This window comes from Sinocyclocheilus rhinocerous, unplaced genomic scaffold (assembly GCF_001515625.1).
Source record: "Sinocyclocheilus rhinocerous isolate Xijiao unplaced genomic scaffold, SAMN03320098_v1.1 scaffold711, whole genome shotgun sequence".
Lineage (NCBI taxonomy): Eukaryota > Metazoa > Chordata > Actinopteri > Cypriniformes > Cyprinidae > Sinocyclocheilus > Sinocyclocheilus rhinocerous.
This window is the reverse complement of record NW_015641018.1, coordinates 3,397,015-3,415,519: the sequence shown is the minus strand read 5'-3', so window position 1 is coordinate 3,415,519 and position 18,505 is coordinate 3,397,015. Positions and strand designations below refer to the sequence as shown.

The window sequence follows — 18,505 nt, the reverse complement described above, 5'->3', positions numbered from 1 at the left end:
GCATTAGCTTAGCAACTTCATGAGTCAACAGATGTCTCATCTTGTTATTCCAGGTCCCAGCTCAACACATTTGGAAAGTGGGAACTTCAAGTAGGTTATCTATTCATAAAAAAAAGTCACTGTTACTTCTGAAGTTTAAGTCGATTTTAAAGTTTAACCTATTTAGGCCCATTAAAGGCACAATATGTCATTTTCGCCGCTAGAGGGCCCGTATTCAAAGTAAACAAAGAGACAGGCATAGTTTGATGACGCCGTGACTGAGTGTGGAATCATGGGAGTTTCCATTTTTTCTACAAAACAAAACCGGAAATCGAGGGGTTATGACGTCATTAGCAGGCGACACAATGACACTATAGACACGGTCCGTGTCACTAGTTAAAATAGCTTATTTCTCTGGATTCAAACATTCTTCGAAACATTTGGGATAGTGTAAGTACACAAGTCAGCAAAATATATAACACTGTTTTAGTGGTTTTTGGATATTTTAATAAAAAATCTTACATATTGTGCCTTTAATGCTGTAAATGAAATCAGTCAGACAGTCTGCAGCAGATATCAGTCAGTTGTGTGGTTTTATTTTGAAATCTTGTTTGCAAGGAAGGTATTATTTGTCTTAATACAAAGTTATTTTTTTAATACCAAATCAAAGGGACATGAAATGTAATCCCTTGGATTCAAATACACAAAAAAATCATTCAGCAAATTCAGATGTTAGATAAAATACTCAAGTCCCTTGTTCTTGTCGGCATCCTGCTCTTGCGTCTCAATCTCTACACACTTCATGGCAATAAAATACTGCACAAAGGGCTCTCCCAGCGCACTACAAATCACACTGTCCTCTGCCAGAGCCACTAAAGCATCGTCCAATTTAACAGGGATCGGGAACTGTTTCTGCTGACCTGGAGCTTTGCTTAGAGGCTGTTCGGCATTCAGATTACGTCTAATACCGTCCAGTCCTGCTGCTATCGTGGCCGCCAACACAATGTAAGGATTGGCCATCGCTGACCCCAGCTTGTTATCGATGTGAGTCTCGCGTCCACCGTGAATTTTCACATTGAAGGCGCAGCTGTTGTCGTTGCAGCCGCATGTGGCGTAAAGATGGTTCTTGGAATTTTTCTTGCCTTTGGAAAGCTGGTTTCGACAGCTGATCCCTGGAGCCAAGAGGCAGCTCAGAGCGGCTGAGTGCTGGAGAAGACCTGAGAGCCACTTTCTGCCGATCTCCGAAAGTTCCCCGTTGCCCGAGTGGAAAAGGCTTCTTCTGCCGCTGGCATCCCAAAGGCTGTGGGAGAGTAAGCCGGAATTGTGGATGTTGTCGTCTGTCAAAAAGGTGGCGATGTAGTTGAACTTCCTGGCCATCTCTTTGATTCCTGTGCGGAAGGTGAAGGCGCTGTCGGCGGTGTCGATTCCAAACTTTGGTTTGAAGCAAATCTCCATCTGTCCTGGTCCGTTTGCAGATGAGAAGCTCTCAACGTCAACTCCCATGTAGTACATCCCTCTGACTAGCTGCTGCAGGAAGGGTAGATCGTAGTTGCTCAACAGTGTGGTGGCAGGGAAGAACACAGCTTTAGGTCCCACTCGTTCAGGGGCCCCGAAGATGCAGCATTCATACGTGAAGGACGAGTGGATAGAGAATCCCATGCTCTGGAGTTGGCCGAGCATCTGCTTGGCTATGAGGCGGGGTGATGTTCGCAGTGGCACACCGGTGATCGTGCAGGGGTCACAGATAAGACGAGCGGTCTGGTCTGCCCAGGGAAGGATTTGGAATGTGGAGAGATCTGCGACCAGGAGGACATCACTGCTGAAGTTGGCTGCGCTCGGATGATCAACTTCGTTGACTTTAGGGCTTAGGGTTAACTCCAGGTAGCTTCTAGGCATGGGGATGCCATATACTGCTTTTTCCTGTGATGTCAATAATGAGTAATGTTACTGAGTACTTTTTACCACTATTTTCAAAAAGACTCGACTTTACACTAAACAGTCAAATGTATTACTAACATTACAGCTGCCGTAAGCAATGTTAGTTGTCTTGCTAACTTAAACCAACCGTTAACCATGCCGTCAACCACACACCCCTACACATTTTTTCAGGTATAAACCCGAAACACGATTATAACGTCATAGCAGATCGCGTTGGATGGTGGATTCAAAGTGATCAAGGGCTTAGGACGTTCCAATTGAGCCCATTGCAAAGGTTCTGCCAGTAGTGGGCACTCGCGCAATGCAATCAATGACGTACATCCCAGTAAACGAGATGGAGGGAAATTATTGAGTGAAGGGCATGAAAAAAATTAACTGGAACGCAGAATATTGTCATAGTGCACTGGCATGTTTTTGTTTTTAGTATAAATGTATAAATATAAAAGTATAAATCTCATGGCAATTCCTACGTATTGCTGAATTGCTGGCTAATTTGAACGAATTTGTATAACCTCATTGGTACGTTTTTGTACGATCTGCTGATGTTAGAAATCATACATTTTTGTACTAATAACACTGTACAAATTTATACAAAATTGAAACATGTTTTCTCATGAGACTTGGTTGACTAAAACAGTACAAAAATATGGTAGTGCACAAAATACACTTATATTCGAGATATAATGAATGAAGACTAGTCTTGATTCCTTATGCAGAGTTGCTTCCCAATAAATATATATTTTTTTTTTATTGCAAAACAATAAATAAATAATCATTTTTAAGTTATGTTGGATTCCAAAACATTGCATACAGCAGCATAAAATTGTACCATTACAATGTATTGACTACATAGAATCAATAAGAGGCATTTAAAAACATTTACGTGAAAAAATCGAGCTGGAACGGTCTTGGATCGGGACACGCCATGAAGATCAGTGGCCTCAAAGCGAACAAAGCTTATGTTTTCCCGGGCGATTTGCTGTTTTATGTGCTCAACGTCAGAAATGAAGCTTTGAGATGCAAAAGAGAGTGCTTGTGACCTCTCATTGTCTGTTGGGAATATGAAATAGTAGACAGATAGATGAGCGAGTTTAAGTAAATGTGTTAGATTGAGACAACCGTAAATCATCTTTCTGACCTGAGTGTGATGTGCCAGCTTCTTCCCAATGGGACGTCTCAGCAGTGGGTGAACTCATACCAGAAGACCTGCCTGGAGGTCCATCGGTCATCGAAGACCCGCCAGAATCCCATCTAGAACTTCCTTCTCTGAGTCTGGATGCTCTCCTGTCTTCTGAAAGGGGCTTGAAGGTGCTGAAACTCTTAGATGGCATCTGGTCTGGCTTACAGTCCACTCTTTGACCCGGAGGGTAGCTCCTTCCTTCATCTTGCCCTTTTGCACTGAGTAGGGAGCTCTCACGCAACACGCTTTTCAGTTCGTCCAAGGTTTGTTTGGGGACGCCACCCTCACCAGTTGATGGGTAATATTGCACGTTCTCCCTTCTCCATCCATGCCTGTTGGCGTAGTCATCTTCTCTCGAGAGGCCCTGGTACTGGGACTCACTGGAAACAGATGGACAACGATGTGGAGGGCCGATGGAAATAAGGATGGGGTCGTTTGTAGGGCCTGGAATTGGTACGTTTGATGGCACTAAGGGTACAGACGTCCCTTTTCTGTCCCAGTCAGAGGAGGAAAGACGCTTTGCTCTGGAATCCGCACTCTTCTTTCCTGCACTCATATTTCCTCCATCCACCTGGTCTGGAATTTTTTCCTGTAGAAGTTGAAATTGATGGCTTTCAGACTGAAAATAACTCACAATGCAATAACATAAAATCATAGAGTACCAGATTCATCCAAATGACAATATACAAATAATTTGAATCAACTGTACAAATTGCATTTGATGATTTGCCAGAAAAAAATTTACAAATAAAAAGTAATAATAAAAAATTTATAATTTAAATTTTTAGATTTAGATTTACCATATCTCTGGATTCCTCTGATTCCTGCATAATGCTCAGGATTTTTTTTTATGTGAATGTTTGGAAATTCATAACCATCTGGCCCAATCAAAGTGGCTCACACAACTGACTAACAGAGACTGAAACAAAGCAATCTGCTCCCTTTCACCCCAACCAAATGCATGAAGCGTCCAGTCTGTTCAGTCCCACTCATTCATTGTGAGCTTCTGCACATCAGCTGTTTTCAACAGCCCACGACACATTATTCATCAAATCTCTAGAAAGATGCGGTTGTTTGACTAAAAGGTTATTTAACAGAATACCAAAGCCATTGCTTTGAATGGAAACATAAATGAACACATAGTGACATGCACTGTTGTTGGCAAGCATATTAAACAAATAAAAGGCATACAAAGATGGCTACAAAAAAAATTATTTCTGACACACACAAACACACACAAGATTTTTAAATGTATGTTATATAACAAACATGACCTTATTGTCAATATGAAGACAAAACAGAAACATTTAGCTGTTAATGTTGTATTTTGTGAGCACTAAGCTGTAAACATCCTATCGCACCTGGATCTTTGTGTTTATGTTAAATCAGTTGTAGATTGGTCTACTCTTAAAATTGAGGCATTGTTAATATTGCTAGCATTAAACAGAACACTTACTAGTGCTGTCAAATGATTAATCGTGATTAATCGCATCCAAAATAAAAGTTTTTGTTTACATAATATATGTGTGTGTACTGTGTACATTTATTATGTATATATAAATACAAACACATGCATATATATATATTTAAGAAAAATATGTTATGTTTATATATTAAATATATGTATATATAATATAAAATATAAGAATATAAATATATAAATGTATATACATGTAAATTTTTAAAATATATATAGGTCTACTGTATGTGTGTGTATTTATATATAACATAATAAATATACACAGTAAACATACATATATTATGTAAACAACTTATTTTGGATGTGATTAATTGCGATTAATGGTTTGATAGCACTACTTATTACACAATTATTATTACTGTTATTAGAAGTAGTAGTAGTAGTAGTAGTATTAATAATATATAAAATAGCAGAATGTGAATATGAAATATGAATATAATTAAATACATACTTGAATTTTTAATGTTTTATTTAATAACATTTTGAGTAAAAGCATAATTGTTAAAACAACAATAATAACTTTATAAAATTTATAGGAAGTTTCAAATAGGAATATAATTAAACATTATCAACTTTATTTTGTAATGTTTTATTTAATTAACTTTTTAATAAAACATATTATTATTTCATATTATTATTATATTTAAACTGTAGGATGTTTAGAATATGAAATTAATTCAAATGAACTTTACATTTTGTAATGTTTTATTAAATACTTGTTTAAGTATTATTGTTATAAAACTTATAGGATGTGTTTAGACTATGAATATAATGAAATACCTATAATCAATTTTATTTTGTAACGTTTTAATAAAATTTGAAATAAAAAATATTATTGTTAATAATTATCATAAAAAGTATATGATATGTTTAGAATATGCATATAATAATATACATGATAAACTGTATTTTGTAATGGTTTATTTAATAATCTTTTTAAATAGAAGTGTCATTTTATTAATAATAATATTTATTGTTTTTTGATCAAACTTTAGGATGTGTTTAGAATAGAATGTAATTGAATTCATGATAAACGTTATTTTGTAACGTTTTATTTAATAAAATAGTAAATAAATGTATTATTTTAATAACAATAATAATAATAATTATTATTATTATTAATAATAATAATAATAAAATATTATTATTATTATTAATAAAACAGTATTATTATTATTATTATGTATAATAATAATAATAATTATTAATAATAATAATTATAATAATGATGATGATGATGCTAATAATAATAATAATAATAATAATAATAATAATAGTGCTGTTATTAATCAAATGTCTGTGTAGTTTTGTGTAGATGTTAAGTGAGTAAGGCTGTATGTGCTCGTGCTGTAGTGTGTGTTGGAGGGTGCGGTTTCTTGAGTCCAGCTGTAACCGGTTACCGGAGACTCCGTCGCATACACGGCAGCGCTGTATGGTCAAACACCACAACACTTATTCTCCGGAGCGGCTTTATGATTAAGCTACAATCTTCAATGAGTAAGCATATTCCAGTAAGTGAAACCTTTCAACCTTTGTTTTGAAGCGAATTCAGGGTTTATTTTTGTGGTATTTAACGTTAGTCTCAATCTGCGAGCTAATTAGCACCGGAGCAAAACAGGTTTTGTTGTCGACCACAGTTTATGTATACATTAATATTTCTGTTTTATTTGGTTGTAACCATCTACAAAACTGTAAAATTGTGTGTGTGTGTGTGTGTGTTTATAAACATTGGATTTTAAAGCTATAATGTCGTTGAAATAATCGCTTGGTGACGGTGTTAGCTTAAGTTAGCCTCGCAGCTAACTTACATCAGTAAGAACTGGGCACGACATTTCGCTCTTTTATTTCAATTTAATCAATTAAATTAAAAAGTGAATCAAATTAAGTATCTAGAATGAGAGTTCGTGTTGCGTTTTTGTTGAACATGAATGTAATCTGTGAGCTTTTGGCCCATTCCTAATATTAGCCAAGCGGAAGTCTTTGTGTCAGTCCTGATCAATTAGCATATCCTGATGTTTTGGATATTAAAATCTCTGTTTTTGTTCAGTATAAAACTTTACATCGGTTGTAGAATTCAAATATTTCACCACTTTTAAAACTGACCAAATGCAAATTTTATCGGAGAAACGGGTCATTTTATTGGCCTCATTTGGGGCCTTTGCAATTGATTTCCATAAAGTCACGCTGAAAAATAACTCAACCAACCATCTGTGCCTTCCATTTAATTTACATGTAGATTTAAGTTACTACTAGATGAGGTTTGTTGTGTCTTTTTAAAGCGATTTGCTAAAGAGGTTTAGCATGTGGTAATCCCGAAGAGCTGCTGAGACACGTGTGTGTCCTCACGGGACTGTCATGAAGATGAATCAAGTGTTTCCTCTGAAACAATGACCCACATACCGCGGACTGACTCACCTCTGAGTCATGTGTTTGAGGAAGATATGGTTGCTTTTCATGCTATTATGAATACTCTGATTCAGGACTTTAGCCTATAGGGATGTATGTATTTATGAGTGTGTGAATTTGAGATTATAACACTGATACTGGCTGCTGATTGGTCGGTACAGAGCGTCATCATCTATCCATAATCTATCCATATCAGATTGTCTGATGAAAAAAAATTAATAAAAAAAAAAAAACTATTGTGTAAAGGGTTTTTAATTATTACATGTTTTTAGGGGGAAAATGATGAACCTTCTCAAGAAAAATATATTTTAATTTGATTGATATAAAATCTTGTTCATGCACTTGATGACATGATTCAACACATAGATGTTCATTCTTTGTCAATGTAAATATTTGTTTGACATATGTTTGTGAATTCTGCTTGTCAAGTTAAATGATGTAGTGGCTGCTGGAATAGATGAGGTTTGGCCAAAACTGCAGAATTGTGATTTTTTTTATGAGTTTGTGAGTTTTTATAGTGTTAGTAAGAATAGATTGAAAAATGTAAATAATAATAATCAGTGATATTTTCTAGGGGTGGGATCGATACAGCATAGTATCGCGATATTTTCCGCGGCAATACTGTATCGATACACGGACGCCAAGTATCGATCTTTTATTATACTATTTGGTAGAATAATACAATCAATTTCTTTACACTCCACTAGATGGTGGTGTTGAGTTTTTTCTGGTGAGGTCACCTTCAGCATGCAGTAAGTTAGAAAAATAAAGAGGGCGGAAAGTTATCAGGAAAGCCCCGTCCGCATTTAAATCGGATGTATGGACTTACTTCGGATTTGTAAACAAGGAGGGGATGCACCGAAAATATAGGCTACATATAATAATATATATGTCCGCCCCGCAGTGTTCAGCGCGCATGTAAGGTAATAAATTGCAATATATCGCAGAATATCGCAATATATTTAAAATTGCAATAATATTGTATCGTGACACAAGTATCGTGATAATATCGTATCGTGAGGCCTCTGGTGATTTCCCACCCCTAATATTTTCCATGTCTGTGATTTTTTGTTTTTGTAGTTATATATACAGTGCCTAAAACTAACTTTTTGCCACACCTGCCAATGGCCGGTGACATGATAAAATTTACCGGCCAAAAAGTTTTTTTTTACCGGCCATGAAACTCTTTTTGCAAAAACAGGCTGTTATTACTACTACAATGACTAAACATATTTACAATGTTTTTAATTTGTCCTGCTGGTGCATTTTCCCTCAATTTTCCCTATTAATTATAGCCATTCAACATTACAGTATAACTGAAAGCCATTATTTTTTAACATTTAATAGGCTTTAACATTTAATAGGCTTTCTTAAACATTTAAGTGATTTTAAAACAATCTTCACATAAACTATATTATATATGCATAAACTATACATATTAATCTTTATTCAAGCTACAAAAGTTATCAAAAGCTACGCAAGAGTGCGTCCACGAGTTACACATCTGACTAGCGCATAACTTAGTTCAAGATAACTTGTGCATTTACGTCTTTTTGTATATAAATTGTAATTTGTTTATGTTCTATAAATATCTGATTCTCATATAGCCTAATTAACCTGCTATAACAAGCGCTTGAGTTTACCGGTGTTCATTCAGCTCTTCAGCTACAGCGCACGCAGCTCAAACAGCAATGCTGCTATTTAAAACAGTGGTATTAATTTGTTACTTTTTCAAAATCATTGATGCATTATTAATAATAACCACCACTTTTATTTGATCAACAATATGGTTTAGTAATTAAAATCATTTAATTATTGTCCGTACAGAGGCTATTCCGTTTTATTGATCCATGGCACATGCATTTTGATTCTTTACACATGTAATGATGTCCAGTGACTTATTTGCATTATGTATGCATTCTTTTTTTTTTTTGTAAGGCTTTTTTATGACGAAATTTGGTAATGGGAGAGAGTAAAATTAAAGCGTACACTGCTCAAACTAGGCTGCTTATGTTGAAGTGTTTGGGATGTGGCTTGTAATGATGAGACTTTTTTTGTAATCTGGCTCTCAAAACTATTATAAAGGTTTATCGGCCAACATATTGGTTATCGGCTTTCAAATATAAAGAATTATCGGTTATCACTGACGAGCTGCGCAAAAAATCGCGCGAATATGAACGTGGTTTTGCGCAGCTCGTCGGTGAACAACGGCTCTGTGTTGTAAATGCTGCTCAATGTGAAAGCACGCACGTGATGGAGAATTACCGCTGATTACAGAACCGGCTTTCTGACAAGATACGCGTTAAATATCGCATGCGATTTATCGTGCAGCCCTAGTTAATAGTATGTGTGAAAACGTAGACTACTAAATATTGGACTAAAATAATATGTATAGTAGCGTCAGTGACATGGTCAGTAACTAATCAGTGATGTTTTGCCATGAATTAGTTTCTTTTTCATGTTTAATGTTTGAAAAAAAATTGTTACAAGTATATAAAATTATAAGCTTAAAAATTAGGAATTTTCAGAAACTACTTTTTTTTATACAAGTAAAAATTCTTGTGTGAAAATGTAGACTGCTTATAATACATTTAAAATAAATATAATACAAAAAATAAAGTAATATTATAAAATAATATATAATGAAATATAATAATAAATGTAAATAGAAAAAACCCTTTTTATAATATATTAATATAGGCCAGGACAGATAGAAATGAACTACTGGCCCAGCTGGACAAGCAGAAAAATGGCTGCTTTAAATCAGGACGAGAGAGATAAATGAAGTCCTGTGCCCTGACCGCGTGTGCTTCTGTTCTTGTGTCCTTGCAGCAGTTCTGTGGTGTTTTGGGTCACACATTTATGGAGTTTCTGAAGGACAGTGGCGACTACTGCCAGGCTCAGCACGGCGTTTATGCAGAGAAGTGAACGGCCGGCCTCGCTACCTCATCAGAACAGAGACTTGTGTTACAGTTTTAACGTTGGCGGGATCGGGCTTGGAGAGTGGGCGTCCACAGCGGTCGGCGGTTCTGGATGGGGTAAAAAAAATCTCTTGAAGTTCACTGCCCTCGTCGGCCCTACGTCTTCACTCTCACCAGAGGACCAGCCTTGTTTTCTAGGCTTTTTCCTTTTTTTTTGCTATTAATCCCGCCCACCTCTGGGTCACACCTCTTTTCTCCTAATCGTATCCGCCAGCATTTCTTTTGTTATTAGAGAAAGTTTTTCAAGCTGTTTTGAAAACTCAAAAATGGCACGTATGAATAGACCTGCCCCAGTGGAGATCACTTACAAAAACATGAGATTCCTCATTACCCACAACCCCACTAATGCCACGCTTCACAAATTCATTGAGGTGAGTGTTGGTTTAAACACACTAAAAGAGTTGTTTTGGATCGACGATTATAAAACCCTCATAATTACAGTAACTGCAAAACATCACTTACATGATATTCCATTAGGAACTGAAGAAATATGGGGTGACGACAGTAGTTCGAGTGTGTGAGGCCACATATGATGCAAACCTGGTTGTTAAAGAAGGTATTCAGGTTCTGGTAAGTCCACATGAACCAGTTCACCTACATGACAGTGAATAGAAATGTCCATTCTTATCTCAGGCCTTATCTTTTAATGCAGGATTGGCCCTTTGATGATGGAGCTCCTCCCTCTAACCAGATCGTTGATGATTGGCTGAATCTTCTTCGGATGAAGTTTAGGGAGGAGCCAGGCTGCTGTATTGCCGTACATTGTGTTGCAGGCCTTGGAAGGTAATTTTATTGGGATTCAAGATCATTGGATGTATCATAATGTGTAAACATGGAATAAAACCCGTTTTGAGCTTTGCATGGAAATCTTAGTTGTTGTTTTTTTCACACAGAGCCCCAGTGCTGGTTGCTCTGGCCCTGATTGAGTGTGGCATGAAATATGAGGATGCTGTTCAGTTCATTCGACAGTAAGTTAACTTCATATTTTTGAAAATAATACAATCTTCATTCTTAAAGACAAAGGTTTATTTAATTTCGTTTCCCCCCCCAGAAAGCGCCGTGGAGCATTCAACAGCAAGCAGCTCTTCTATCTGGAAAAATATCGTCCTAAAATGCGTCTTCGGTTCAAGGATTCCAACGGCCACCGCAACAACTGTTGCATTCAGTAAAAGCTTGCATATCAGCCTTTCTCAAATGTGTAATGGGAATTTGTATCTAGCATAGGTAGTTTGTTCTCTTGTTCTAACTGTGAAAATGCCGTTACAAATATTACGCTTATTTCGTTACAAGTGTCCCCCGCCCTTCTCTTTGTTTTTATGTATTTCCTGTGGCGAAGCAAGGTAAAGTGCTTGTTTGAACATGAGCTTAAGTGTTTTGCGATGAAGTTTATGTTGGTGAAACATGGTCAAATCCCAACTCTGCCAAACACGTAGTATGCTTTATAGCCTAAATGGGTTTGATTAAAAAAGAATTTCATGCATTTTTTGTTGTTGTTGATGATTTCAGTCTATCTGTAATAAATGCCTGCCTCTGAAAAAATCTAAAATAAATGCCTTATTACAACAGAAAGACACCATCTGGTGGAGTTCTCGGTGGCATTTGGAGAGGTTTCTCAGTGATGTCTTTTGCAAAAAAAAAATCAGGAAGAGAGATGAGGAAAATATCATCCGTTTATATAAATATATTGAAGGGTGGGGTACTACTTTTTGTTGTTTATCCAAACTTTGTTTACCTATTACTGCCATGTCAATAGTGTGATGTTTGTGCTTTAGCTTAAAACTGGACCTCAATGTCTGCAGTATTTTTATGGCTTTTTAATTTGATGTGCGTAACTTAATATTTCAATACTTGATTTACGTACGGTATTTGATTGTGTACTGTTAAATCACCTATTTATATAATTGGATATGTGTTTTAGTATAGCAAGAAACAAGTCTGCCCATTTGAGAGTACAATAAAGATACACTGAAGGAGCATTTTACCTCGTCTGTGCTTGATTTTAACTTTTAAATTAAAAACATGCAGCACTTTATCAAAATTCTTTTATTTTCCTCCCTTTTCACAACCGTTGGTGTCACATCAATCTTGTCTACAATAAATAAAAAATATAGAAACTTCCACATCAAGACCTCTCCCTCACTGCAAAGAACCACAAAAATTTTCACGAAATTGGAGAAAGTCTCTAAGGTTAAAACAACCCAAAAACCATTTAATAAGATGCTTGCAAATCATTTTTTAGCAATGCAATATTGACAAATTTACAATGTTTAGGACCCCCTCTGATTTAAAGCTCTTTTAATAGCCTTTAATGTGTAAAGTGACCAGGTCGTGGCGACATGATTTTGTATGCATCCAGGACCTAAAAAATACAAAGTATATTCAAATGAGATTGAACTAGAGCATATATTTTTTGCAAGCTATAATTTCATTATTTATGGGGCAATTTAGGTTTACTTTGAATCTTAATAGAATTATTGGAACTATACAAAAGTATGTCCAAAAAAATAATTCGCTTAGTAAAAGGGGACTGAATGAAACTTGTAACCTTAATATGAATTGATCCAACTTCACACAGGTGTTTGATAAGTACAGTCACACCTGCATATACCACTGAAGCAGAAATCTCCTCGTCGAGGGAGTCACTCTGTTAGTCTCTCAAGTTTCCCTGTCCAGAGACACTGGGCTCTGATGTGTGGCTCGCTGATGGCTATCAGCTCATAGACCATCTGGTCCCTTCACGCTGGACTCTTTGACAGATATCGGACTCGCAACTGCTTGAAGCACGCACTGAGATGACTCGCAGTATCCGTTAGGGCCGGGGGGACCTGGTGGCCCGGGCACACCTGGCATTCCAGGAGCACCTGCTGGTCCTCTCAGACCGTCACGCCCGTTACTGCCATATGCTAGTTTCCCAGGGTCACCTGAGAGCCGGTGGAAAAACAGACCAGCAGTCAGGAGCATGATATTCAGAGATTTAAAGATCATTTAACACACAGTGATGGATATTAGATAAGATGCAGGCCTTGCTCTTACCTGGGAGCCCTGGTGGTCCAGGTATTCCTTTAGACCCCTCCACTGTGGGCCCTCTATCTCCCCTGTCACCTTGGTCACCTAAATGAAGGAGAACACAAAGGTTGTAATATGGGATGTAGATGGTGCTTCATGTCCTAAAATGTTGTTCTGGGAATAGGGAATAAAATAATAGGGTATAAAACAATGCTAAATGCCGAAAATAAAATGCAGTTAACCATATATCAGTTATGATACACTGCAAAAAATGATTTTCGTTATAAGTATAAACATCTCAACGTTCTTAAATCAAGATACATTTACTTGAAATGCAGAATGACAAGATTTTTTTTCTGTCAAAATTAACAGGTTTTTTATTTCCTGAAAATAAAATTTAAATAAAATAATCTGCCAGCAGGGTAAGAAAAATTATCTTATTTTCCCTTTGAATCAGGTTTGTTTTTCTTATCCCATTGGCAGATATATATATTTTTTTTTTCATTTTGCTTTGATATTTTGCTTAGATGTTTTTACTGGAAACGACAAAAATAGTAAGTAGATCATTTTTTGAAGTGTAAATGGACTTGACACACTTATATGTTGTCGACGTCAAATGATACATGGCCAATCATATTCCACAGTATTGTGGCACATTGGTCACTTAGTAATATGACTAATACAAATACAATATTTAGCCCAGTGTTTGTTCCATGTTTTATGCTAGTAAATCACATTTGTACTATTGTTTATGCATTTATTAAAGGGTCATTTTTTCCCATTCAGCCCGTGTCGTGGTCAAATTTTGCAGATTGTTGAGCCTGTACAGTTTATAGGAATGATCCATTTCATGTTTAATTTTAACGTCGGCCTGCAATGGAAAGCAAAAGAAAAATTGTACTCATTATTAGTCTTAAGGTGGGGTCATATTAGCAAAATTTTGGTCTATTTTCCATCTTGACGAGTAGCGCCACGTGAAACATAGCTCATTTTCAAAGCAGTCACTTTTCTGTTGGTAAACACAGCAAATCCACTTGACCAACTAAAAGTGGCACTGTTGCGAAATCTGTATGGGGAGATCTTTCACCTTCGCAAAAAATGTGTGGCTTCGTACCTTTGGGCCCTTTCCTCCCTATGAGCCCCAGGGGCCCTTTGAGACCCGGCAGTCCTCTGCTTCCAGGATGCCCAGGGAAGCCATTGTCTCCACCAGGCCCTGGAGGGCCGGGGGGACCAGGAGGACCTGGCAACCCAGAGATGCCCGACTCGGGCCTCGTCAGACTGGCTGCCAACTGGGCGAGCTGTCCTGTGAGGAAACCAGAAATGGCAAATCCATTCAAAAAACAAAACCCATTCGAATTTAACAATGAGTCGAGCTTACATTTGTAAATATCTGTTAGGATATCAAAATACTGACCGTGCAAAACCCTCATGCAGACCTGCTTGATGTGCTCATCTATGGGTGCTCGGCCCTGAAGGAAAATATTTCCTCATTTAATGCAGGTAGAAAAGACTGTGGTGGAACAAATCGCACTGAGGTAAAATTCCTCATTTAGTACAGGTTTAGTTCAGTGAAATCCAGTTCCACAGAAATCAAAGTCTCTATGATAAAAGTGTGACATATTTAAGGCGGCAGTAATGAGATGATTAAAGCAGGCGTACTGGTCGTCCCTGTGCCCCAGGCAGTCCAGGTACCCCACTGTCTCCTTGCATGCCTCTTGGGCCAGGCTCTCCAGCTGTGCCCTCGGGTCCAGGTTGGCCACGCCCACCCTCTGGACCTTTATTTCCTGCCTCTCCTGGTTTTCCTGTCTGAACACAACAAATGCTACACATTTTTAAGGAGGCCAACATTGAATTTTGTGCACTTGTTGACATTTTATGGATTAATACAGTGTTTATGGATTAAATACTATTGTTCTAATAATTTTGGCCACCACTTTATATCATTGACATGCTATTAGAGTTTTTATTTTTATATTTTCCTTTTAATTTCAGTATTTTTGTTGTTGTTTTTTGTCATTTTATTAGTTTATATGTCTATACATGTCTAGTTTTTATCATTTTTATTTTTATTTTTTTATTTCGGTTAACATTTATTTCAGTAACAGACAATAGCATCACTTCTCAAAGCAAACTCACCGATCCTTTCTCGCCTGGCTCTCCCTCATCACCCTGGGAAAATAAATGGACATGGAGTTTAGGATCAGCAAGGGGGTCATGACTGAATACATAACCAATACATCCAAAGACATTCAAATATCTGTGCTGTTATATATCTGTACTTACAACATCTCCTTTGTCTCCAGGTGTTCCCTCTTCACCAGGTGGTCCCTAAACAAACATGCATTAGATGCATTATAATATAGATTTAATTGATGTTATATAATGTAAAACTAAAATGACACACACACACACACACACACATGTCTGGTCAGCTACCCTTGTGGGGACTCTCCATAGGCGTAATGGTTTTTCTACTGTACAGACCGTATTTTCTATTGCCCTACACCAACCCTACCCCTCACAGGAAACTTTCTGCATTTTTAGATTTTCAAAAAAACTTCATTCTGTGTGATTTATTAGCTTGTTTACCCGTGGGGACCTCAATTTAGGTCCCCACCGTGACACGAGTCCCCATGAGTCTGTGTGTATTCAGGTTTAAGTCCCCACCAGAATAGAAAAACAGGTACACACACACACACATATATATATACTGTATATGTATGTATTGGCTTACTTGCTCTCCTTTTGGACCAGTTAGACCAACAGCGCCCTGGAGAATGATAAAATAAGATTGTGCTTTTAATCTTAACTATAACCATTTGATAACTGCCTAAAAAATGGCTATGTAAAATATAGCATATTTTGAATACATTTTTAATTTTTAATATTGGCAACTTGTTTCTGGAAAAAAATATTGGTCCACAGAGAATCTAGTTTTAAAGATCTGCAATAAAGAGAATAATGCTTATAATCCACATTTGTCAAATTCAGAAATTCCTAAGTCACATGACCTCACCACTTTACATATTTAATTCAGTAAGTGAAACATTTAATTCACATGATATTTAATCACATTATTGCACACCCTGTATTAAAATACAGGAAGTTAGCGTTTTAAATTTTATTTTGTCTAAAAATGCCTTTAGCACTAAAGACATTCATTTATCACACAGGAAACTGTAGGCCAAATTGCATTATGGGATGCAATACCAAGTACGTTTCCTATATACTACACATTTGGCCATTTTGGGAGGTCATTTAAATGTATTTCTATGAATGCATACTGTTTTCACACTTTATGCAGAATAGTATGCATAAATAGAATGCAAATAGTGTTATGGTAGCAAGTTATTCTGAACATAGACAACTTTTAACAAATGATTTGATTGGCTCTTTTGTATTTTGAATCGATCGGTAGTTTCTGCTTTTGAAATCCTACCCTGTCGCCTTTCTGCCCGATGAAGCCAGCAGGCCCTGGAAGACCAGGAAGGCCCGGATCTCCTTTAGCACCCTGTAAAATACATAAATACACAGACACACACAAATAAATACAAATTCATGAACACTACATGGCCTGTGCCTGTAGCTGCTGCACAAACCACATCTGCTCTAAAAAAACACAGTCGGCAGCTCAGTGAGCAGGGTGCTGGCGGGACTCGTCTGAGGTGTGTGGATGGATGTGGACTATGATTAAGCCTGATGCCCTTCGCTGGCTGCTTGAAGGAATTCCTGCAAGACAGAGGGCTCATTCAGCCCCCCATCCTGCTCTGAATATCCCCTTACCAAAGAAAATACCCCCAGCTACTAGGCCTCAATAACAACAGGCTATTCATGCCCCTACCAGCCGATTACTGCACTAAAGCTCACTAGAGCTTTCTAAGGAGATTGCATTACAGTTTGGAGCACTATTAAGCTCCTCAGCATAGGACAGGAATCTGAGAGCTAAGATCAAGTCAAACATGTTTCTGCTTTTCATACTGTGTTGTAAATACGCTTCAAAGTGTTTGTTTTACTGCACTTTATCTATTTGCATCTGTAGATTTCAATTACAATACATATCTTTAAAGGCCATTTCTCAAAACATGTTTTGTTTTCTCATTTCTGGCTGTTGACAGTATTTTCTGTCAGATTACAGAGTGATACAAATAGATATCCAAAGTCTAATATTTCAACAAAATGAAATGAATTTTGAACCTGGCTTTATCCAGTGTTATGTTATGTGCTGGAAATGTATTATGTGCATATTTAATTAGCATATTTAAACATAAAATGTTCTTTAAATACAAAAATGTTTACAATTCTTTATGTAAACACACACTTCAAAATTTTTAAATGTATATAGATATAGAGCTTATGTTCAAGTACAAACTAAATATTTACCATGTAGGATATTTATTAGTGTTTCATAGACATGAAATTATATTTTGGCCTGTCCCAAATGGTAACCTTAGCCCACACTGTCCTCCTTCTACACTTTACCCCATGGATTGTTTAATAGTGGACACCCTAGTGTTTTAGACTTCAGAGATGTGTGCGTGAGAATGCAACAAGACTTCCACATCAAATCTGCAATATGGGACAAGACCTTTGAGAGTTTAAAGAATGTGTAATTTCTTTGGAATCCATTTTCAAGTGTCTTATTTGTCATCTTCCAAAGATTTCTCTTCTTCTTTCATTTGTCCTTCATCTCTTTCCACATTTTTGCCTGTTCTTTGTAGCTCCAGGCTATTCTCAATTGCCATGAAGCTTCACCTAAGAGAAGGGATGTAACAATGCACACCGAGCCAGCTGAAAATCGATAAAAAAATATGTGACGATTCAAGTTGGTTGAGATGTTAAACGAATCACGACACAATTGGGACTGGGAGTTTATATGAATGTATCTCTAAGGGGAAAAATTTAGATGGTATTATATTTTTATCTTTCCTCTGTATAATGTATATTAAAGTAGCGTTTATAAGCGCAGCACTGCTTTGTTTAAAGCGGTATACGAGGAAATGCTGTATCGCTGATGTTCCATAAGCGCCACCTGCTGTCAGAGAGTGAATTTGCATTCTCATTCATCCCGTCTTCTGTTTTTGTTCAGTGTTTTACATGTAGTTCAGTTTTCATCATTTTGTTTTTGCTTCAAATTTCAAAATTGTACAGTCTAATTTAAAGGTGCCATAGAATGGAAAACTGTATTTACCTTGGCATAGTTGAATAATAACAGTTCTGTACATGGAAATGACATACCGTGAGCCTCAAACACCATTGTTTCCTCCTTCTTATGTAAATCTCGTGCATGCAAAAGACCACTGAAAAATAGGCGAATCAGAACATAACACCGACTGTGACATTACAGTCGGGATCACTAATAGTTACGCCCCCAACATTTGCATATACCCGCCCATGTTCTAGACTTGCACAGCCAAATCATCAGAAGTTCTGCAGGTATTGTGAAAAACAAGCGAGGACAACAGCGAAAATGGCAGATCATGGAAATAAATGCTATGTTCCAGGCTGTGCAGGGGATGTGAAGTGCAGGGATGGGTT

General features: G+C 37.0%; 3 protein-coding genes across 3 annotated transcripts in view; 1 reads left to right on the top strand and 2 right to left on the bottom strand.

Annotated features, from left to right (window-relative positions):
- Positions 1-667: 667 nt before the first annotated feature.
- LOC107753865 (lengsin-like) lies at positions 668-4,081 on the bottom strand. The gene is made up of 4 exons (XM_016570137.1): positions 3,898-4,081; positions 3,056-3,686; positions 2,801-2,967; positions 668-1,899 (listed from the first exon to the last, which is right to left on the bottom strand). The coding sequence occupies exons 1-4, from the start codon at positions 3,925-3,927 to the stop codon at positions 712-714; spliced, it is 2,016 nt and encodes a 671-aa protein (XP_016425623.1). The 5' UTR covers positions 3,928-4,081; the 3' UTR covers positions 668-711.
- Positions 4,082-5,931: 1,850 nt separating this feature from the next.
- On the top strand, positions 5,932-11,617 carry LOC107753864 (protein tyrosine phosphatase type IVA 1). The gene is made up of 6 exons (XM_016570135.1): positions 5,932-6,088; positions 9,816-10,335; positions 10,442-10,534; positions 10,617-10,747; positions 10,858-10,932; positions 11,016-11,617. The coding sequence occupies exons 2-6, from the start codon at positions 10,231-10,233 to the stop codon at positions 11,131-11,133; spliced, it is 522 nt and encodes a 173-aa protein (XP_016425621.1). The 5' UTR covers positions 5,932-6,088; positions 9,816-10,230; the 3' UTR covers positions 11,134-11,617.
- Positions 11,618-11,815: 198 nt separating this feature from the next.
- Positions 11,816-18,505, bottom strand: part of LOC107753862 (collagen alpha-1(IX) chain-like) — a 16,784-nt gene continuing 10,094 nt past the window's right edge. Inside the window, exons 24-32 of the mRNA XM_016570133.1 lie at positions 16,410-16,481; positions 15,705-15,740; positions 15,254-15,298; positions 15,107-15,139; positions 14,630-14,776; positions 14,385-14,439; positions 14,085-14,273; positions 12,998-13,075; positions 11,816-12,885 (exon numbers count right to left, since the gene is read on the bottom strand). Of these exons, the coding sequence (XP_016425619.1) occupies positions 12,680-12,885; positions 12,998-13,075; positions 14,085-14,273; positions 14,385-14,439; positions 14,630-14,776; positions 15,107-15,139; positions 15,254-15,298; positions 15,705-15,740; positions 16,410-16,481 (861 nt within the window). The 3' untranslated portion in view covers positions 11,816-12,679. The remainder of the gene's footprint in view (positions 12,886-12,997; positions 13,076-14,084; positions 14,274-14,384; positions 14,440-14,629; positions 14,777-15,106; positions 15,140-15,253; positions 15,299-15,704; positions 15,741-16,409; positions 16,482-18,505) is intronic.